The sequence below is a fragment of the Pyrus communis genome, chromosome 1 (genome assembly GCF_041283825.1).
Source record: "Pyrus communis isolate YQ-2024b chromosome 1, ASM4128382v1, whole genome shotgun sequence".
Lineage (NCBI taxonomy): Eukaryota > Viridiplantae > Streptophyta > Magnoliopsida > Rosales > Rosaceae > Pyrus > Pyrus communis.
Genome location: NC_142565.1, coordinates 16,481,167 through 16,503,456, shown reverse-complemented (window position 1 = coordinate 16,503,456; position 22,290 = coordinate 16,481,167). Strand labels below are relative to the sequence as shown.

At 39.2% G+C, this 22,290-nt stretch overlaps 1 protein-coding gene across 1 annotated transcript; it reads left to right on the top strand.

Moving 5' to 3' along the window:
• Positions 1–3,458: 3,458 nt before the first annotated feature.
• MIPS3 (myo-inositol-1-phosphate synthase 3) lies at positions 3,459–6,361 on the top strand. Its single transcript, XM_068458952.2, has 8 exons — positions 3,459–3,775; positions 3,947–4,015; positions 4,214–4,349; positions 4,449–4,696; positions 4,834–5,060; positions 5,189–5,670; positions 5,782–5,844; positions 5,974–6,361. Exons 1-8 carry the CDS (start codon positions 3,588–3,590, stop codon positions 6,091–6,093), a joined length of 1,533 nt encoding a protein of 510 aa, XP_068315053.2. The 5' UTR covers positions 3,459–3,587; the 3' UTR covers positions 6,094–6,361.
• The last annotated feature ends 15,929 nt before the right edge of the window (positions 6,362–22,290 follow it).

Genomic DNA, 22,290 nt, shown 5'->3' with positions numbered 1-22,290 from the left:
GCAAATTGTCAAAGATTGCCCTGGATACAAAATTGTGGCAACCGGTCCAGAAGTTGTCATGCACGGTATGGGTCTACACAGTTCCCCAGAAGCAGATACAGCCGAACAAGAAGCCAACACATTTGAAGACACGGAAGGGACGCTTGAAGAAGTACCAGAGACCCAACCGACTCGTCAGTCCCTCAGGCCTCAAGGTAAAAAGGCATCAAAGAAAAAAGGTAGTTCTTCCAAAAATGACTACACTAAATATATGGAGGAACTTGCTCGTCAAGGTGAAATGAACATGGCATGGGAAAAGGCTAGAGATGAGGAAAAAGCTACTGCTATGGCAGCAATAATAGCAGCTACTGAGGCTCGTGATGCGGCGGCTGAGAAACAAAGAGAAATAGTTAATCGAGAGAACGAGATGATTAGAGAAGCACTTCATCGAGAGAATGAGATGCTTAGAGAAGAAAAGATGGCTCAAACAGATCGTGACACTATGAACAAGTCTCTAGTAGGACTGTCTCGGAATTCAAAATATTTTTGGACATCAGAAAAAAGAGATGTCGTGCGAAGGAGGCGTGCAAGAGATGCCAAAACAGGTCAAGGGGGTTCCAGCTACAGAAATCCTAGCAACCAAGATCCTAGCACCACATATCCTAACTCCACAGACTTTGTATAATTTCGCATTTATTTGTACTACTTTATTTAATTTGTTATGTAATTTCTTAACATTTTTAGAACTTTATTTTATTTCTTATGTAATTTCTTATTTATTTTTAGAACTTTATTTTATTTCTTATGTAATTTCTTATTTATTTTTAGAACTTTAGTTAATTTCTTATTTATTTTTAGAACTTTATTTAATTTCTTATTTATTTTTAGAACTTTATTTAATTTCTTATGTAATTTCTTATTTATTTTTAGAACTTTAGTTAATTTCTTATGTAATTTCTTATTTATTTTTATAACTTTATTTAATTTCTTATTTATTTTTAGAACTTTATTTAATTTCTTATGTAATTTTTGTACTTTATTTAAATATTTGAATAAGATTACATAAACTCACCAAATAAACATTTAAAAAAAAACACCAAATAAAATTACATAATCTCACCATTTAAACTTAAAAAAAAAAAACACACTAAATAAGATTACTTAAAAAACAATACACTTTATTCTTCAACCACAAGCCTTATTTTAATTATCTTCGCCTTCGTGCAATCCCCACTGATGGTCAATCAAGTCATTCTGGCGGGTTATGTGCCAGTATGGCTTTTGCAATGAAGTGTACCGCTGAACGATTAATTCATTGTAACGTCCATCCCGTTCCAACGGCTCGTGTTGCACGGGATCTTCGGTCCGATCATGAGCATAGTAGATTTATGTTCTTGAGTTGTTCATCGGATCCGGCTTGTATTCATCGACGACATCATAATCATACTCACCTTCAACAATCATGTTGTAGAGAATAATACACGTCATCATGATGGATCGAAGAGCCTCGACATCAAACATTCTAGCTGCAGCCCTGACAATGGCCCAACGAGCTTGCAGGATACCAAAACAACGCTCGACATCCTTCCTACACCCTTCTTGACATTTTGCGAAGTGTTTCTCTTTTTCACTCTGCGGATGTGGCACTGTTTTGACAAATGTTGACCACCTTGGGTAAATACCATCTGCAAGGTAGTATGGTCCCTCGTATTTATTACCATTAACCCAATATGTGCATCTCGGCCCATTTCCTTGTAGCAGTTCGTCAAACACTGGAGATTGGGCAAGGATATTTAGGTCATTTTGAGGTCCTGGAACACCAAAAAAAGCATGCCAAATCCATGTATCCAAAGAAGCCACCGCTTCCAAAATGATGCTTTTGGCTCCTTTTCTGTCGCCATAAGCTCCTTGCCACGCACTTGGACAGTTTTTCCATGTCCAAGTGAAGCCTCGCATCTCACCATTCCTCAGAAGCCTTCGCATGTCCCTTGGCGTGGGTTGCCGAAGGTACTTATTGGTGTAGAGGGCTTCAATTGCAGAGCAAAATCGCATCAGGGACTCCAGAACTGTTGTTTTTCCCATCCTTGCGATCTCATCCACTTGATCTGCAGATGCTCCATATGCAAGCATTCGCAAGGCAGCTGTAATTTTTTGCTCAAGAAGAAGACCTAGAACATGAAAAGCATCATCTTTTTGCACAAAATATGGATCATGGTTGCAAACATCACTCATGATTTTATCGAACAAACTTCGTTGCATTCTAAAACGACGTCTAAAAACATGATCAGGGAAAACGCTGTTGGGAATAAAATAATCTTCCAAGAGATCTTTACCTCGTCTTTCCCTTCTTCTATCGATGTTTGTCGCACGTCTGGGTTTGGCTATCTGACCCATAGCTTCCATGATACGACGGGAATGTGAGGCCCTCCGCCTTCTATGGTGATCATCCTCATCCTCCTCCATTGCGAATGCCTCATCTCCACCTCCACCTTGGTCAAGATTGACCAATTCTTCCTGTTGTGCCAACAACCTTTTTTGTTGCTCTTGTAACTTTTTGCTCGTATTCCTTGAAGAAGACATTGTAAGAACTCAAGATTTGAAAACGATAAAGAAGAATTCTGAGCTAAAAAAAAGGATTGAGTTTAGTGTGAGGATGGATGCAGGGATGTAAGGTTTATATGGACAAAAAAAGAGAAGATGAGGTTCTGGACAATGCCACGTGGCACTACGTGATTGGTTGAAAATCTTATCGAAATCTTGGCTAAATGATTGTAAACAGGAAGTGACACGTGGCGTGTCGGGATTGGTTGAAAATCTTATCAGAAATCTATCTACAAAATAGTACGTTCGGATAATGACATGTGGCGTGACAAGATTGGTTAAAAATCTTATCGAAATCTTGCCTAAATTATTGTAAACAGGAAGTGACATGTGGGTTGTCGAGATTGGTTGAAAATCTTAGCAGAAATCTATTCACAAAATAGTATGTTCGGATAATGACACGTGACGTGACGAGATTGGTTAAAAATCCTATCCGAAATTAAAACTATTTTTTTATTTATTATTTTATAAAAAAATTATTTAATATTTTAAATGGACTGGGTGCCAGCGTATTTTGTAGGGGTGGAGATCGTTTGTGCCAGCGCATTTTTAGACTGGGTGCAAGCATATTTTTTTTGGGGTGAAGATGCTTTGGCCTATTACTGTTCATTAGGGTCTATTACTGTTCACTGAAGTGGATAAATGGGCTGGGTGCTGGCGTAAAGTCTTTAGGAGTGGAGCTGCTCTAAGAACTGGTATTTTTGTTGAAAAACACAAATTATATCAATTTTTACTGTTATAGCTGTTGTGGATATTTTGACAGCACGTGGATATTCTCTACCAATCATAGGGGCACTAGAGTCCACTTCGCCGAGCCACGTGTACCTGCAGTGTCACATCCACTCTATAAATACAATGCACTGGAGCAAGTCGATGACATAGCGCAAGCCTTAGGTTTCAGATTTCAGAATAGTTTTACACCCTCATCTTCCTCTCCTCCCCAATTTTGTTTGGTTCCCTAGAAAATTTAATTTCCTAGGAAAGGAAAAAAGGAAAAAACAGAGAAGATGTTCATCGATAGCTTCAAGGTAGAGTCCCCAAACGTAGAGTACACAGAGAATGAGATTCATTCGGTGTACAACTACGAGACCACTGAGCTTGTCCATGAGAACAGAAATGGAACGTATCAGTGGATAGTGAAACCCAAAACTATCAAATACGAATTCAAGACTGATGTCCATGTCCCCAAACTAGGGTTTGGCACCATTTATTCCACACCTTCATTTTTTTCCTTAAAAATTAAAAAAAAAAAAGAATTTAATTAATTTCTGGGTTGTGATTGTTTCTATCATATTTTTTCTGGGTTGGTCTTAAAATTTTGAATTTTTCATCCATTAATTTGCGTTTGTTAATTTTTGGTGTCCAGGGTAATGCTTGTGGGGTGGGGTGGAAACAACGGCTCAACCCTCACTGCTGGTGTGATTGCAAACAGAGAGTGAGTAGTTCTTTCAATTTCTTCGTTTTCTTTCTGCATTTAGAAACCCTTTCCTTTTGATGATAAAATCGAAGCTCTAATATTTACGATATGTTGTTTAAATTTTGTGTGGTTTTAAAATTGGATTCCTCAGATGACGAATTTGGTTTTACATGAATTTTTAATTAATTGTAAGATATTGTTTTTGTAAAATTTCAGAGGAATCTCCTGGGCAACCAAGGACAAGGTGCAGCAAGCCAATTACTTTGGCTCACTGACCCAAGCCTCATCCATCCGTGTTGGGTCTTTCAATGGAGAGGAGATTTATGCCCCATTCAAGAGCCTCCTCCCTATGGTAATTTTTTATTATTTTTTATATATTTAATTTTCTAGTTATTATTAATTGATGGTTTATTAGATAGTAGTGTTAATTAATTGAGATTTGGTAATTCAGGTGAACCCAGATGACATAGTGTTTGGGGGTTGGGACATTAGTGACATGAACTTAGCAGATGCAATGGCGAGGGCAAAGGTCCTTGACATTGATCTGCAAAAGCAACTGAGGCCATACATGGAGTCTATGCTCCCACTCCCTGGAATCTACGACCCCGATTTCATCGCTGCCAACCAAGGTGCTCGTGCCAACAACGTCATCAAGGGCACCAAGAAGGAACAACTCCAACAAGTCATTAAAGACATTAGGTAACAATACTAATGTTGTAATAAGTTAATTAATTACTAGCCTAAGAATTAACCGTGAAATGTATGTCCTTTCGAGGAAAGAAACTTAATTTGGTGCTCAAATAATGCTTTGATCGTGTGCTAATTTAATTAAACAGAGAATTCAAGGAGAAGAACAAGGTGGACAGGGTGGTTGTGCTGTGGACTGCCAACACTGAGAGGTATAGTAATGTTGTTGTGGGGCTAAACGACACTGTCGAGAACCTGTTGGGTTCAGTGGACAAGAATGAAGCTGAGATATCTCCTTCCACATTGTATGCCATAGCTTGTGTTCTTGAAAATATTCCTTTCATCAATGGAAGCCCACAAAACACTTTTGTCCCAGGTACCCTACCCTATCCCTTAGCTAACAAAATACTAACCCCTTTATTTTTTAATTTTTTTTTGTAATTTCGAAAATTTTAGTCGCAAAGTGTGTAGTGGAAATTTGAATGAGTGTTGGAAATTTGGCAGGGCTGATTGATTTGGCAATTAGGAGAAACAGTTTGATTGGTGGGGATGACTTTAAGAGTGGTCAGACCAAAATGAAGTCTGTGTTGGTTGATTTCCTTGTTGGGGCTGGAATCAAGCCAACAGCCATTGTGAGCTACAACCATCTTGGAAACAATGACGGCATGAATCTTTCTGCACCGCAAACCTTCCGGTCCAAGGAGATTTCAAAGAGCAATGTTGTGGATGACATGGTGTCCAGCAATGGCATACTTTACGGGCCAGGTGAGCACCCTGACCATGTTGTGGTGATCAAGTATGTCCCATATGTTGGGGACAGCAAGAGAGCTTTAGATGAGTACACCTCTGAGATTTTCATGGGTGGGCAAAACACCATTGTGTTGCACAACACCTGTGAGGATTCCCTCTTGGCTGCTCCTATCATCCTCGATTTGGTTCTCCTCGCCGAACTCAGCACCCGTATCCAGCTCAAATCTGAAGCAGAGGTATGCTTAGTTAACTGCCTTGTGACTGACATTAACTAATATAATTACAAGGTGTGATGTGGAAATGTAAATGTGACATTAGTTAATATCACTATATTGGTGTGCTTGCAGGCCAAGTTCCACTCTTTCCACCCTGTGGCTACAATTCTCAGTTACCTCAGCAAGGCTCCTCTTGTAAGTCAAATATTAGTTGTTTGTTTCCAGTCTTTCTGAAATGAATGATTTTCTCGCTGTCATCGGGTAATTTGGTTTACATATGTAACTGCGGTGAAATACTGATTTGTGATGGTGTTGGGAAAACAGGTTCCGCCGGGTACACCCGTGGTGAATGCACTGTCAAAGCAGAGGGCAATGCTGGAGAACATACTGAGGGCTTGTGTTGGTCTGGCTCCCGAGAACAACATGATATTGGAATACAAGTGAAGTGAAGCAAATTAAGAAGTCGAAGAAACCAATCCAATCCCAATCCAATCCCAATCCCTCTCTGTTTCCTTTGTTAATGTAATATTTGCAGATTGTGTGAGTAGTCCGTTTTTTGTGTTATTTGATCTGTTTATTTCCTTTTCTGTTTCCTGAAGATCCCAATATGTAATGCAGTTGCGTCTTCCTCGTTCAGAAGCAATCAACTCTCTCTTGTAATGGAAGTAATTTTTTTTATAATATTATTGGACATTAGTTGTTATGTGCCTAATTCTGCACTCTTTAAGTTACCAAAAATCAAATTATATGCAGTGTACACGCAGATTTGTATTTTGGTCCACAAATTTGTTCAATAACTCACGAGGCGAAAAGGGGGCAGTGGTCTAGAAATATGTGGGTCTTCTCTTTTGCTCGTACTTGTTGGTCCCCAAATTGATCTATTTCAATATTGTCGCTGTCTCAAAAGTCTTTTTCTTTAGCCATTCTATGTGGTTAACGGTTGTTTGGTGGCTAAAGGGTCATCTTTGAATGATCAGGATCCTCTCGTGAGCTAAGGATGAGGATCCTCCTGATCAAAGAGTGTGGACTATTGGATAAAAATCCAACGGCTATAGTTATTATAACATTAAAGGGATCTTCCTATTTGTAGCTGTTGGATGAAAATCCAACGGTACATACTCCTTGGTCAAGAGGATCCTCATCCTTAGCTTAGGAGAGGATCCTGATCCATCTTTGAATACTCCTCGGTCCATGTCAATAAGAGAAAGCTGTCATGGACACTTGTTGAGAGTAGGATTCTGACATCGGAGAAACGAGGGACTTTGCATGTACTTATTTAACAGAATCCAACTTTCTTTATGATATCAGAACAGGTTGTCCTATGTGTGAAGTCCAACAATCACAAGTGATTCACGTCACCTGATTTATGGTACCCACTTAGTGAAGTTTTATGTTAAAACTCTAACTTTATTCAACACTATCAATTTCAGTCTTGGTGAGGCAGAATTTGGTTTCGGTTGTATTTCAGGAAAATGCACGATAGCTGATACCCACTTTTTCTCGTGATTCTTTTTTCTCAATCTTTATGCCAAGTTGCCAGCATATGATTCAGGACCACAATTTTTCTGTTCCTACCTCTCACATGTCCCATTTATCTTTGCCAAAGTTAAGCGGATGTTATTATCCGTCACTTAATTTTATGATCTACTGTTATTTTTCTTCCAATTGTAAGCGAGATGTATTAAGTTCAAATATTTATGAATAATAAGTAAATTCATTTTAAAACAAACTAATTGTGACTTAATTTAAACCCCCATCCATCTACCCCACCCCCCCCGCAAAAAAAAAAAAAAAATTAAAAATTTGTGCCCGCACGTTGCTGTAAGATTGAAACTTCTTCTCTTCCTAAACGGTTCCTATAAAACCACCTTTAGTGAATAACTAATAAGCATTCAAAATGCCTCATCGACTAACCAAAAGGTATCTATGTTGCATAAAGAAATCAAAAGGTATCTATGTTGCATAAAGAAATACATATTCGAAGAGAATTAAACTGATTCCAAAATTTTAAAGCAAGAAAACCGATCACACAATTTGAGCCGAAGATTATATAACAAACTAAAATCCTAATTCCAAAACACACCCAACTATCAGAAAATGCAAGCGCACAGACAAAATATTGAACCTTGGAGAAGAGATTATCTTTGCCAAAGTTAAGCAGAGGATATTATAAGTCACTCAATTTTACGGTTTAGTTTTATTTTTCTTCGAGTTGTAAGCGAGAGATTTTAAATTCAAATCTTATAAAAAACAAGTTTAATATTCATTTGTTAGGACAGACTAATCGTGTGGTTTAACTTAAATCCCTTACATTATCGTACAAATATATGAGACTGACTACAATACATGTAGCTAAATCCCCTATGTTACTATATCGTGTTAAAAAAAAATTGAAAATATTACAAGGGTTTTTTTTTTTTTTTTTTTTTAATTTAATTTATTTTTTGAAAAGGGGGAAAAACATTACGAGGGTTCATAACTCAAGTTTAGGCTTGGCAATGCAATGCGTTACACATATGTGCATATTGATTAGGTATTTTAGTTTTATTTTGTATTTGTGTGGATAATACTTGTATTCCCCAATGAGAGGATGCACATATTTTTCATTTGCGAATAATGTATCTTGATCGAATATGATTAATGATTGGAATCGTTCAATTTATTAATCTTGATTTGAAGCGCGGTTAAGATCCGAACAAGGAGCGCAATCCTAAATAAAAATCATTCGAATGGGACACCGTTTAATTATTCAAATGTATTTATATAAGTGGACAATCATCATGAATATATTACTTAGTACCTACATAGTGAATTTGTTGTATTCATTTGAACGACTAAATGATCTTTGATGATTTTATTTTATTTTATTTTTATAGTCTTTGATCTTCAAATGAAGATTAATAAATTAAACAGTCCAATTATGAAATTTGTACAGTTAAGATACGTTATTTGCAAGGTGGGGAATGAACTCATTTCCCAAGGGCCCTAAGCAGTGGCATATGAACATTGGGAAATATACATGTGAAAGTCTTCTAAAGACCCTTCGAATGTCTGATATGGGCCCGTTTGTGCGCAATGCCTATTAGGCATATCTTGGCAAGCTGTAGCACTCGACAAGTTGGGTTGAGAGCAGTCGAAAAATTCTCTTGATACACTCATCATATTTCTTCATCATATGTTGAAATCTGTTGACATATGCGCAATATTGTTCGGTTGACAGCAACAAGTCTACCATGTGTTCGACGAAATGTCTCACTGAAAACTGAAGTTTTTTGTGCGCTTCGTGCTCTTTTATTAAAAACTTAGACCTTTAACACTAGAACTCTCCTTTGAATCCTAGATCCAGTGGCCCCGAGAGGGGAATAATGGTATTATATGTAATTATTATTATTTTTTCTTTTGGAACAAGGAATTCAATAAAAGGGCTAAGGAGATGCATCAACATCTTTCCTGATGATTGATCTCTTCAACCCAAATACTAACATGATTAGGCCATCTCCAACCAGGTCTGCCATAGGGCCATAGGCCAAGCAATAGTCTTTTTTGACACAAAATCCATCTTCAATGGAGGTCTGGGCTAAAAACATTGGAACCCACAGGGCCAAAATCTAGCCATATGGCTTGCGGCGGGTTGGCCATCTTTAGCCAGCTTGCCAACCCATTCAGTTGGGACTAATTAGATTTTATTTATTTATTTTTTTAGGATGAAATTTAGGAAAAAAATTTAAAAATTCTAATTTTTTTGCTATAAATACCTAAGACATTTCTACACCATTTCTCACATCATTTTCACCATTCTATACTATCTTACCTCATTTTATTTCAATTTTTCACATTCTATTATCCTCGAACGCTCTTTTCATACACACCCCTCTCTTACATCTCCCAATAATATTTCCTTTAATTTGTTTCAATAATTTTCAAATGGGCACATCTTCAACTGGCACTCAAAATATGTCCGAAAACCTTATTTTATTTAGTTATCCAATAACTTAAAGAACAAACTTAAAATAATAAATTATTGATGGGGCTAAAATATAGCCCTTTTCAATAATCAGAATTATAATCAGAATAGGGGCTAAACATAAACCCTTCGATTGGAGATGGTACATAAATATAGCTTCATACTATTCATTTAAAAATAATCAGAATTATAATCAGAATGGGGTCTAAACATAAACCCTTCGATTGGAGATGACCTTGCAAATTAAAGCAAACTTGGCTAGATCGGTGAGCAACTTGCTTACAACTTCTAGAAATAAATGAAACAGAGACCTTTGTTAAACTCATGAACAATCTCCTTAACATTATGAATGAGATGCCCGTATGATGTCAACGACTCCACTTCTTCATAATTCACCTCATTGATTACGAACTCATTTGAAAATGCTTTTAAAATGGTTGAAAATGCTTTAGTAATAATTTTTAATCTTTAGTAAAAATACAAGTGAATCCTGGATAATCACTAGAAGCGTACATAACTAGTGCTTTTGGAACACAAAAATATTTTCCCTAAAAGCGTTTTCAATCATTTTGAAAAAGTTTCCAAACAAGCCTTACTTCTTTTGAATATGATTCTGCCATTATACAAGTAAGAGACTTTTTTGGGTACTCCGGAGCACAACCCATGATGAACTGCCATTATTATTTCGGCATGCTTCGGTGGGATGGCGATGCCTAGAGAAGGGGTCATTACGAACGACTGCGCCAATCCCACGTCTTCTGTATCAAGTATGAAGAGGCATCTGCATTGAGTTTATACTTACCAATTGGAGAAGGAGACCACTTCACTATTTTGCTTCCCCGATTGATACGAGCTCAAATGGTTGAAGACACTAAACCTCCTTCGCCAAGAAAGCGGCTTGGTTAATAATTGCCTCATTTTAAAGAAGATTTGTTTGTACTGTTCCAATTGTTGGAGTTTTGAGCTCCTTTAGTCCCACGTCGGGGAACTCAAGTTTGCTAGAGGTCCTCGTATTAGGTTAGTCACCTTTATTCGTGATTAGGTATTGGATCATTTGGAATGAGAATTGACGTTTGGGCCACTAATTGTGTGGATTAGGCTTGTGATGATTATACTATAATATTAATATTAATTAATCAAGACAAGGGCCTTGGGCCCGTTAAAATTAATTAGAGTTTAATTTAGAATTAATTTTTTTAATTAAATTAATTAAAAAAAAAACGTTTTGATTAATAGACACCATTGTTTGGAAAGAGTTGTGTGGTTGCAGATGCATTCAAAAGGTATTTGAAAACATATGAAATAACCTATATAACTAAAGACTCAGTTCCATCGTACATTATCTTTTTCCAGCAATTCGCCAAAGTTCTATAATCTAGTGCAGGCTGTAGAATTAGATAATTGTATCCTGGTCGAGCAAACGTCGTAGAACCACAAGCACAAGAGTGGGACAGAAATACTGTTCGAAGTACATATCTTTTGTGCTAGCCTCTATCTGTGATTCAGTAAGTTAGTACCATTTAATTTTAGTATTTATTTTTGTTATTTCATTCTGTATTGGAAGTAGTTTTCGTTAATAAAGATTTAGAATTTTAAGTTATGTTATTTTTATTTATTTTTGAATTGTTCTCTAACACCAATGACAAAAAAAATGTAAACAAATAATCTCACTTTCCATATGTGAGAGAAATTAACTAAGGGAATGACCAAAAGAAGCAAACAGCAGCCCTGTGAAAACTTTTTTAAACCTCGCTTTTCCCACACTTTTTGAGCCCAAGAACAGCGCCAAACTGCATGCATAAATTTGTCAGATTCTACTCCACATAACGAGTAAAAATCGTCAAAATACACAATTTTCCTCTTGCCAAGATTTGCTCTACAAGGCATAAAATTATGAATGGCACTCCACATAAAATTTGGTATTATAATTAATTTTAATGCACAAAACTGGGTTGATTTTGAAATGACGTAAAATGTCAAGGTGTGACCTTAACAAGGTTGCTCCAGTCATCAAGTGAAGGTAATATGTAAAGAAATAGAGATAATGCAGACACAAATTTTCACCATCATCTGCAAAATAATACATAATATTAAGGCCAAAAGTCTCACAGCCCACGATGAATGGGGGGCTTTGGCCGAAGAATCTTCGATACCAAAGTTAGAATTATGAAAAGAATGTGCTTAGGAGTTTGTCGGTAGCAAAAGTCTCCAGAATTTTGGAGATAAAATGGGTATTTATAGGAGAGGAGGAAGTGGGCCGGCCCTCTAGGGTTTATGGGTAGCTAGCCCTAGGGTGGTATTTTAGGTGGGAATATTCCAAGATATTTGTGTAAATAAATATCTTGGAGTAACTAATTAAATATCTTAAGGGGTCATTTTGGTTCCGGTCCTTAATCAACCTAATCGTTAGACTGAAATATTATCTGTTTAAATATTTTGATCGAGGTCCTTAACCTAATTTAAAAGATTTAACTCATGCATTTATGCATTTAATGTCCCACAAATTATGAAATTTAAACAAATTCAAATAATATTTTTAAATATAATAAATACTTAAAAATTAATTTTAGAGTAATATTATTCTTCACAAAAATTATAGCAAAAAAAAATAATGTACCCACATAATTATTAACATATTTTAAAAAATAACTATTGATATATTTAGAACATAAAATAAATACATATAATTAGCATGGGTACATTTAGCAAAATTAAAAATAGGTACAAATAAATTAAAAAATATGGGTACAAATATAAATATGAGTTTAAAAAAAATGGGCGCAAAATGACACACCCCGATCGAGATCAAGGCATGCTGGCCGTCACGTGGAAGTGACGTAACCATGTGCACAGTGCGGAAGCTAATAAAATAATAATGAAAATAGTAATACGAATAAATAAAAACTGGTTTTACATAAAGTAATAACAAGTGCAAGCATAAGTGTGACGCTAGGTTCAGAGCATAAATCCTAAAGCAATCCAAAAGAAAAAGACGCAACAACAGTGCACCCGAAGGTGGCCCTACGCTGGTGATCGTCTGTCAGAAATGCCGGGAAAATCCTCTGGGAAACCACCAAACGTGCTAGCCAACTAGAACCTGGAGGGGCGCAAAACAAAAGCGTGAGTGGGCAAAAACAAAGCTTTTCGAAAACCATTTAATAAATAAGTTCTAACCCCTCGCCGTAACACCTGTATACTTCCCAGAAAATAGATATATAGATATATATATATATATATATATATATATATACCAATCATGCTCAAGAACGTGCTATGCCAAAACCTCAAAATGAAATGCAAGTGCTCAGGTAATATCACATCAATATCATATAACTGTCAGCCGGAGTCACCTAATGTGACCTGTACGGCTGAATCTAGAGCTCAAATCTCAATCTCACTAACTAGACCTGCACAAGAGTCGGAACCACCTAAAGTGGTCTGTACGACAGGCCTGGGTGTAATGTATATATACGCTCAAGTGCTACGATCACATGAAGGCTGGGCGAATAATCGCGGGTCACCTACGAGTCGGAACCACCTAGAGTGGTCTGTACGACAGGGCTGTGCACCTAACTTGGATCCAAGCTGAGCGTGTGGTGCAGGAAGTGAACATCACGTGAAGGACTGTGCCCAACTCTGGGCGGGAGCACTAACACCGGGGGTGCAGGTCATGAGCTCTCTATGCATCTTAAATCACTACTGAATGTAAACATAAATCACACTTACCTGGCACTTACCTGTGTGTCCGCAACACCAATACATACATATATATATAAATGCAACTAATCATGCATAACAACCGGCAATATAAAAATGGCATATAACTAATAAACGTTTAAATCAATTCTGGGAAAATATAAGTATATAGGTATATACGGAAAACCAAAAGCCCACTCACTGGTATGTGGAAGGGTCGTAACCCCCCTGCCTCGAGTGACCACGCTCGTCCTCGGGATAGGATTCACCTGAAAAATCACCCCAACTCTGGCCAACGTCGAAACTCGTGATCCCGACGTCCAAAACCTTCAAACGAACCACCCCGAGCCTCCTAGGGACCTCACCAAGCTTCCTACAAGCTGAAATGGGTATGGTTGGACTCCTACGAGCCTCACGAGCATGGATATGTGCTTGGTTTCTTCGATTTGTGAAGGTTTAGTGTGTTTGTGTGTGTGTCCGTACAATAGAGGAGGAATGGGGAAGGGAACTGGGCACGGGATAGGGGGTACAAGGCAGGGAAAGTGTGTAGGTGTAAGTTAGTGTGTGTGTGGCCCAAAACATGCCAACAAAAACCCAAAACAACCACAACACGTAAAGGAAACGCACTAGGGGTAAAATCGTCTTTTCACGCGTACGTTTTAAAATTCCCGGGACGGGCTGTCACACAAAAAGGAATTAATATATGGGTACAAATTGAAACTGAAAAGAAAATTGGTACAATTAAAAAAAAAATTGCAAATTAAAAATGGGTACTAACTAAAAAGAAAAATATATGATAAAAAATTTAGCCATGAATATAAATATGACAAATGTAACGTTTCTAATACTATATGAATATATTTAGAAATAAAAAATATTTTATTATTGAAATAATTAATGACTTTTATTAAAATCTAAGGACCTTGATAAAATTTGAAAAGGAATAAGGTTTTAATCAATAGAGTAGGAAAAATAGGGATGGGAACCTAATATTTCCTATCTTAAATAGATGGAATTATGATTACTTACTTAAAAGAAGTCTTCTCCGATTAGGAATGTATTTTTGATAAGAATAAGGAATTATTCTATCATAAATACCTTTGACATTTTCTATGGGCAAGGGTGCCTTGAGCAGTCGTTGATCTCTGCCTGCTCTACCTCAATTGCGAGTGGTGAATGAGAATGCTTCCTGCTCATTCAATAGGGGCAGTCTTATCCTTCTTGGGAAATAATCCACGTGTTAGCTCCATGATTTTTGGAATAATTTTTGGCTCCACAAATGCCCCCACACCTGTTGGGCTGCTCCCAGGAAAGGGTAGGAGGTGTAGTAATCCAAAGCTGCATGGGTAGACATGGAGTTTGTGTCCCAATTTGATGTAGATTCCCACTTTGACTTAGAAATTAAATTCTTCTAGGAAAGAGATTTTAATCACCACCAAAATCTATTTAAGCCTGCCCTAAGTAGGATATTAAATAAACTTGGAGATAAATTAAAATTCCTATAAGAAAGAAAAAAATCTAGAGGATATTTGTTCCCTTTACCCTAGCAATCTTCTTCATTTGTCCGTTCAAAGAATTGTGTTTCGTTGCTTTTCTTTGTCTCCAAGGTAAGAAAAATTTAATTTTCTCTTTCTTCTTGATATTTCGGAGGATCAGGGCTCGAATTTTTCGGAGCATCAGGAGTAGGACAAATCATTGCAGTCGTGGGGCTGCTGTAGTGGTAGCTAGGTTGCTGCAGGTGGCTCAGCTTGGCACAGGCTAAAGGTTGGCGGCTATTGGCTGGCGTGGGCCAAGAGCGCTAGGCTTGGGCTTGTGCACGTGGACCTTGGTGCTAGGTCATCGGTCTTGGGTTGCTGGGCTTAGGCCCGTATAGTGTTGAAAGATGTAGGAGAGAGAGGGAGGAGCAAGGGCGCCGTCCCCCTTACTTGGATTGTATCGTGAGGACGTTAAGCTGTGAGAGAGGCTGGAGGTGACATGCCGCTATTAGGCTGAGAGGAAGATAGGGCCTGATATACTGGGCCCGTGTCTAGGGTATGGTGCGCTGGGTTTGTGGGGTAGTTAGGTGGGTTGCGACTTGGTGCGTTGCTCCATGTAATTTTTTCCTTATTTATTTATTTTTTATTTTTTCAATTTCGTCTTTAAGCAACATTTTAATTCCTTGCGCCATTATAGAATTTTTTTTTCGAACATCTTCTTTGAGCCACAAGAAGATGAATTTATTCCGTCGTTGTATCGCTAAGGCGGATTTGCAAGTAAGCTAGGCTACTTCAGGGCTGCTTATGTCAAGGTAGGTTTCGATGAGCAATTAAAGGACTTCCTTGAGATGTTCAAGCTTGCAATTCCGTCTAAGGTTCGCGTGAAGCGGGCTAATAAGGGTAGCAGCCATGAAGCATGTGGGTCTAGGAAAGTTATCAAGTTTCACCCTTACTACTTCGTGATGGGGTTCACCTTTCCTATGCCTCGATTCTTCTAGGAGGTGATTTGCTTCATGAAGTGTGCTCCTGCTCAGTGTTATTCGAACATGGTTCACATGATGGTGGGGTTCTATAATTTGAGCAGGTTCGTTGACTTGGACCTAATTGCCAACGAGATTTGGTACTTCTTTGCCATAGGCCACATTAATGGTGTTGGGCAGCTGAGGACCTTCCATAGACTCTTCAACCACTCAAGCAAATGGGATCATGAATGGGCTAGAAAGACTCTAAAAATCAGTGGAGAGTGGTAATCCAACTCCTCGTCTGGCCTGCGTGTTCCTACTGCTTTCATCGATGGTAAGTGGGTTTCTTAGTCTCTAAGCCACTTTATACTTTTTGTTGAGCTACCTTCTGATTTGTCCTCATCTATTTATGTAGAATTTGCACATTGCTTTAGGGATCCCTGTTAAATATCGAGAGTGGCGCTTGCTGTTGAGTCCTTTTCATTAGGAGAAAGGTGGGCTGCCCCTAAAAGGATGAGATCAGGAAGATCAAGGATGAGGCTTTTGCTCGTCCGATCGTTACCGTGGACCTGTTGCTAGTGGAGGTAGGAGAAAGAGATCTTCGTCGCCTACTCGAAAGTCATCGATGAAGAAGAAGCTGAAGATTTCATTCGTTGTCCGCGAGGGTCTGTCCATTGCTGGGAGGCTTACGATTGACTTAACTTCTTCCAAAGGGAAGAGAGAGGCTGCTGTATCTGAGCCTGTGAAGCCTGTTGCTCAGAGGGTGGTGAGAACAGTTGCTGGCAGGATTGCACAGAGGAGTTCCACTATGTCCCCCTGTGCCTGGGTTAAGACAACATTCAGTGTCTAAGTCCAATCCGATTTTAGAGGAGTGTGCAACGACGAAGAGCGAGGATGGTGATTCCACTACCAAGGAAACATTAAGGCTCACCCCTCCTGTTGAGAAGGAAGCATCTGCTCGCATGAGCAGTCGTGAACAGCCTAAGTGGAGTTTTTTTGAGATCCATGCCCTGTTGAATCCCAATCTACTTGAGGACACGGAAGCATGTGCCAAGTTCATTGATGGCATAAGCAAGGTTGTCGACTCCAGCTTCTTTGTGAGGCATGAGGCTTATTCACGGAGGGCTTTCCTGCTCACTATGATGCATAAATTTATGGCCCTGGCAGCTAAGTACACACATACGAAGCATGATTATACCAAGGCTGTTAAGGAGATAACAGCAGCTATGGTAGCAGAAGCTTGTTTGGTTGTTGAGAAAAACAGCTACTTTTTAATAAGCAGACGGGCTTGCATGACCAGAATAGGGCAGTGGTAGATGAAGTGCAGAAGGTGGATGCTACCATAGTTGAAGATCAGGCTGCTGTAACCAAAGGTGGTGTTGCCCAAGCAGGGGTTGATGGTGACAGTGCTGGCCAGAATAAGGTAGTGGTAGATGAAGTGCGGAAGGTCGATGTTATTGAGAGCAATGCGGTTGCTGAAGATGTCCAAGCTACTAAGGAGTAGTTTGTTTAGATAGACTTTTAGGATTTACTTTCTTTTCCTTTCTTGCTTTTTTCCTTTTTTTGAACTTTCTTGGCTTTCGAGCCAATTTACCAATTTGCTAGAAATTAATAAAATGTTTTTCTTCGTTTTACTTCATCTTTGTCTCTTTGCCTTGCTTCAAGCTTTAGCCGTAGAATGAACAATTAAGGAGGCTGCTTTAAACAAAACAGTCAAGCCCATTTGCATTGTTTTTGGCATTAACTTCAGGTTGTCTGGTGTAAATATTCACTTGGTTGGGGCATATTTCAAAAATTCTAACTTGTAGGGCCAAATGACCTCCGTAGTTGCATGTTTCGTATCGATAATCCACTAGATCTTTAATCATTAGGTCGTTAGCGAAGCGTGTTGCTTTTTAATAAGCAGACGGGCTTGCATGACATAAGTGACTGCCGATCTAGGCTTAAAACCTTTGCAAAGCTGTTAACGACGAGTCTGCATGATTGCTTGGTTGTTAACTTTGATCTTCTAGGGCGTTGAACTGCTAAGCTTTATCTCTCGTTGTTGCCCCTGACCATAGGTTGTTTAGATGGTTGTCATTTCTCCAATCTTTTGAGCAGCGTGGCTTGCATCACAACATACTAAAGATTGTTAGGACACGAAATTCTTTACCCTTTTGCATCAAAAGTGCATGGTTTTATGGAATTTTGTGGGTAGTAGTTTGAAATAACGTTTTGCACTTTATTAACCAATTTCGTCGGCTGCTTAGAAAGTAGGACATCACTTTAGGAATCAGTGTGAACCTAAGGGGTTATTCTGCGCTAGGCAGTGTATATGCATGCTAACATGTTAACCTTTCACAAGTTTGTGCGTTTGTATAGGTTTATGCGGCTAACTGCTCGAAGGGTGTACCGTAGGCAGTTTTCCAGAAACCGTAGGCTGCTCGGTGGATTAGCAACGACTTTAGGATTCTAGGGATACGCATATATTGGAAATTGGTCACATACAAGATGCTCAGTTACTTACACTAGTTAGTCACATCAATGATGCTTAACCGCGTGAATCCCGTGCGTCAATTGGAGCTAGAATTGCATATCCTCATAGAGATCGCCTATGTATTGCACTAGGGATGCTCAGCTGTTAATGCTATTTGGTCACATCACGGATGCTCAAAAGGGTGTCCCTCTAACGGATAGAAGGAATGTTATTCCATAACATGAAGATCGCTAGTTAGTCACATACAGGATGCTTAGCCGGGGTTGCCAGCAACTAGTTACATCAAGGATGCTCAACTTCGGTTCATCTTCATGGGCAAATGTCCAAAGGGTGAGCTGTACAACGTGCCTCCTTTGTCTTTAAAACCTGGGTCCCTACGGATCAAGCCAAAAGCTTAAAATCCATCAGTTTAGTTAATCCTTGAAAAAGATCATTATGGCTAATTCTAGGGATATCGCAGGCCATCATGCTTTAGGTACACCAGGGAAGCCTGACCCATCCACGTCTAGATATTTGGAGTATGTAGTTCACCTCTCCAAAGGAAGACCATGGTCGGTCCCAATGGGGTGCAATTCCTCCAGTAAGTCCCTGATTGGGCTTGATCTTCAATGAGAGCAGTAGTAGACAATTGTTGCAGATATGCAATTTAGCCAAGTGATGAATAACTTCGGAAATCTTCATTGAAAAATGAGAGGCAAGATATTAAACTTAGCTGCAAGGTAGAAACTGCATAACAATTGGATAACCCTCAGCTTGCGAGGTAGTGCTCGTCGAGCTACTTGAGTCTTCGAGCTTTATTTCATCTAAGCAGGGCTCATGGTGAAGTGGGAGGTCATGTGTAGTATTTCTAAAGGTTGTAGGCATTCCACTACATGTCGATCTTTTTGTTGGTCATGGTGGTGAGCGTGTAGCTACCCTTGCCGCTTACTCTGCTTATTTTGTACGGACCTCCCCAAATAGGATTTATCTATTTGGAGCCTTGTCATTGGGCAGTGATGAAGGCTCTTCTCAAGACCAAATCTCCAGGCTGAAATTGCTAGATCTTTACCATTTTGTTGTAACTGGAGATGAGCTATTGCTGGTAAGCTGCAATGTGGGCAATAACCTTCTCGCGTTTCTCTTCTACTAGATCTAAATTGTGGCCATCTACTTTCTGTTCTGCTCAATGCTTGGCAGTAGAGAGCTGATGCTCGGCACGATGACATTAAGAATGATGATTTCTTTTGAATCAAATGTCAAGGAGAAATGAGTTTTATTGATTGCTCGTCGTTTGGTTGTGCGATACATCCATAGAAAACCAAGAAGTATGCCTGGCCACTTTACCTTCTTATCTGATAAGGATTTCTTGAGGTAGTCAAGGATTATCTTATTGGATGCCTCTACCTGCCCATTGCCTTGATGATACCTCGGTGTAGACATGTGCTACTTGATGCCATATTTGTGGAAGAACTTCGCCAAATCTTTGCCTACAAATTACAGGCCATTGTCTATGATGATAGATTGAGGGATATCGATTCGGCAGATGATGTTCCTCCATATAAAGCACTCTATGTCTGTTTGAGTAGTGGTGGTCATGGGCTCAGCTTCTACCCGTTTGGTGAAGTAGTCAATAGCCATGATCATCATGCCTCTGCATCTAGTAGCAGACGACATGGGCCCTACCACATCGATTGCCCACTGCATGAATGGCCATGGGCTTGTTTGTGGTAGAGCTCGCTGGCAGGCAATGTGAGTATAGGCTTAAAGCGTTGGCAGCTGTCGCACTTTTGAACAAATTCCTTAGCGTCTTGGTTCACGGTGGGATAATAGTAGCTGGCATTGAAGACCTTTTGTGCTAAAGATCTTCATCCTTGATGGTTTCCGTAAACTTCTTTATGGATCAAGCTTAGAACTTTCAAGTCGTCAGGAGGCGCTAGGCAGCGGATATGTGGCATTAAAAATGATCTTCAGTTGGATGAGAATGCCATTCCGCATGTAGTAGTGTGCTATCTTTATTTGGAACTTCTTAGCTTCCTATCTTTCTGTAGGGAGTGTTCCATTGACTAGGTAGTCAATGATGAAATCTTACCAGCTCAGGGTTGTATTAACTTGTAACACCTCGCCTACCGGTTCTTTTTCTATGCTCGGCTTTCTCAAATACTTGATGAGATGGAGCGTCTAAACTGGTAGTCCAAAACGGAACCTAAGGCTGCCAGGGCCTCTGCGTGAGTGTTGTCTGCCTGTGGTACCTGTGTGATGATGTAAGTCTGAAATGCCACAAGCTACTTTCGTACCTTATCGAGGTATAGTGTCATCCTTGGATGCTTTGCTGCATATTCCTCGGTAGTCTGGCTAGTGATGAGCTGAGAATCATAATGGATTGCGACTTTCTTGACTACCAGATCTTGCTCTATATTGAGGCCTACCAATAGGGCATTATACTCTGCTTCATTGTTTGATGCCTTGAAGTCTATAGTGGTTCCAAGCTCGAGTATTAAGCCGTCTAGGGTGATAAGAACCAAGCCTGCTTTATATCCCTTATAGTTGAATGAATTGTTGACATGTAAGCACCAAAAGTCATTGTAAAAAAGGGCTGGTTTGGCCAAGGCATGCTTGATGGTGTCTTTAGGCTATGTTGTTACATCTTCCAAGCCGGGAATGAACTCTGCTATAAAGTTTTCTAAGGCCTGAGCTTTTGTCGTTGTGCGGGGTCGGTAAACCAAGCTGTATTGACCGAGTTCTAATGCCCACTTCATCACTCATTGAGAAGCGTCTGGACTATGTAGGATAGATCATAGGAGATAATGAGTTATAACGACGGTTGTATGCACCTGAAAGTATGGTCTTAGCTTCCGGGCTGCAACAATTAGTGCCAAATTAGCTTTTCAATCCTCGGGTATCTTGTTTCCGCATCGAGGAGAGCTTTAGAAGTATAAAATACTAGTAGTTGGGCCCCCATCTCTTCTTGTATGATGGTAGAGCTTATTGCTAAATCTAAAACTGCCAAGTTGATGCATAATTCCTCAGCTACTTTCGGCTTAGATAGTAGCGGAGGGGATGTCAAATATCTCTTCAAGTCTTGAAATGATTTTTCACACTCTTCACTCCACTTGTCTCTTTGCGCCTTCTTGATGGCCTTGAAAAAGGGCTTGCATCGACCGATTGAGCGTGAAAGGAAATGGTTGAGCGCATGTGCTTGTCCGGTAAGACTTTGGATCTCCTTCAAAGTGGTGGGGGATTTCATCTCCAAGATTGCTTCGATCTGTTTGGGATGTGCCTCGATTCCTCTTTGGGTTACGAGATACCCTAAGAATTGACCTAAGGAGACTTTAAGACTGCCAAGTTTATGAGATGGTCTGACTGCTGATTTACCTTTACCATGATGTTGTTGATGTAGATCTATTTGGTAACCCCAATTTGCTTCTTGAGCATCATGTTTACTAACCTTTGATAGGTAGCTCTTGTGTTCTTAAGGCCAAAAGGCATAACCTTGTAGCAGTAAGTGCCTCACTCAATCATAAACATAGTTTTCTCTTTATTAGGTTCGAACATGGTGATCTAATTGTAGATTGAATATGCGTCCAAGAAGAGGAGCAGCTGGTTCCCTGTGGTTGAGTCCACCAGTAAGTCAATTTGAAGGATAGAGAATCGATCTTTCGGGCAAGCCTTGTTGAGGTCGGTGTAGTCTACGCATACTCTCCACTTACCATTTTATTTTCTTCATTACCAACATGACGTTGGCTAGCCAAGTTGAATGTGCCACTTCTTTAATGAATCTGGCCTCTAGTAGCTTGTCTATCTTTGCCTCAATGATCGTTACTTGTTCTGGAGTGAAGTGTCTTTTTTTCTAGATCACTAGTTTGGCAGTGGGTTCGACATATAGCTTATGACAGGCTATCTTGGGATCAATGCTGGGCATGTGGGAGGGTGACCGCGCAAAAACATCATAGTTTTCCTTAAGGAAGGTCGTGAGATCTTCTTTTTCCTTCCAGCTTATTTGTGACCTGATTATAGTCGTTTTCTCCGACTGTTTGGGATCAAGAATGATGTATTCGGTGTCATTTTCTAGCTTCCATCCTTTTTCTTCTG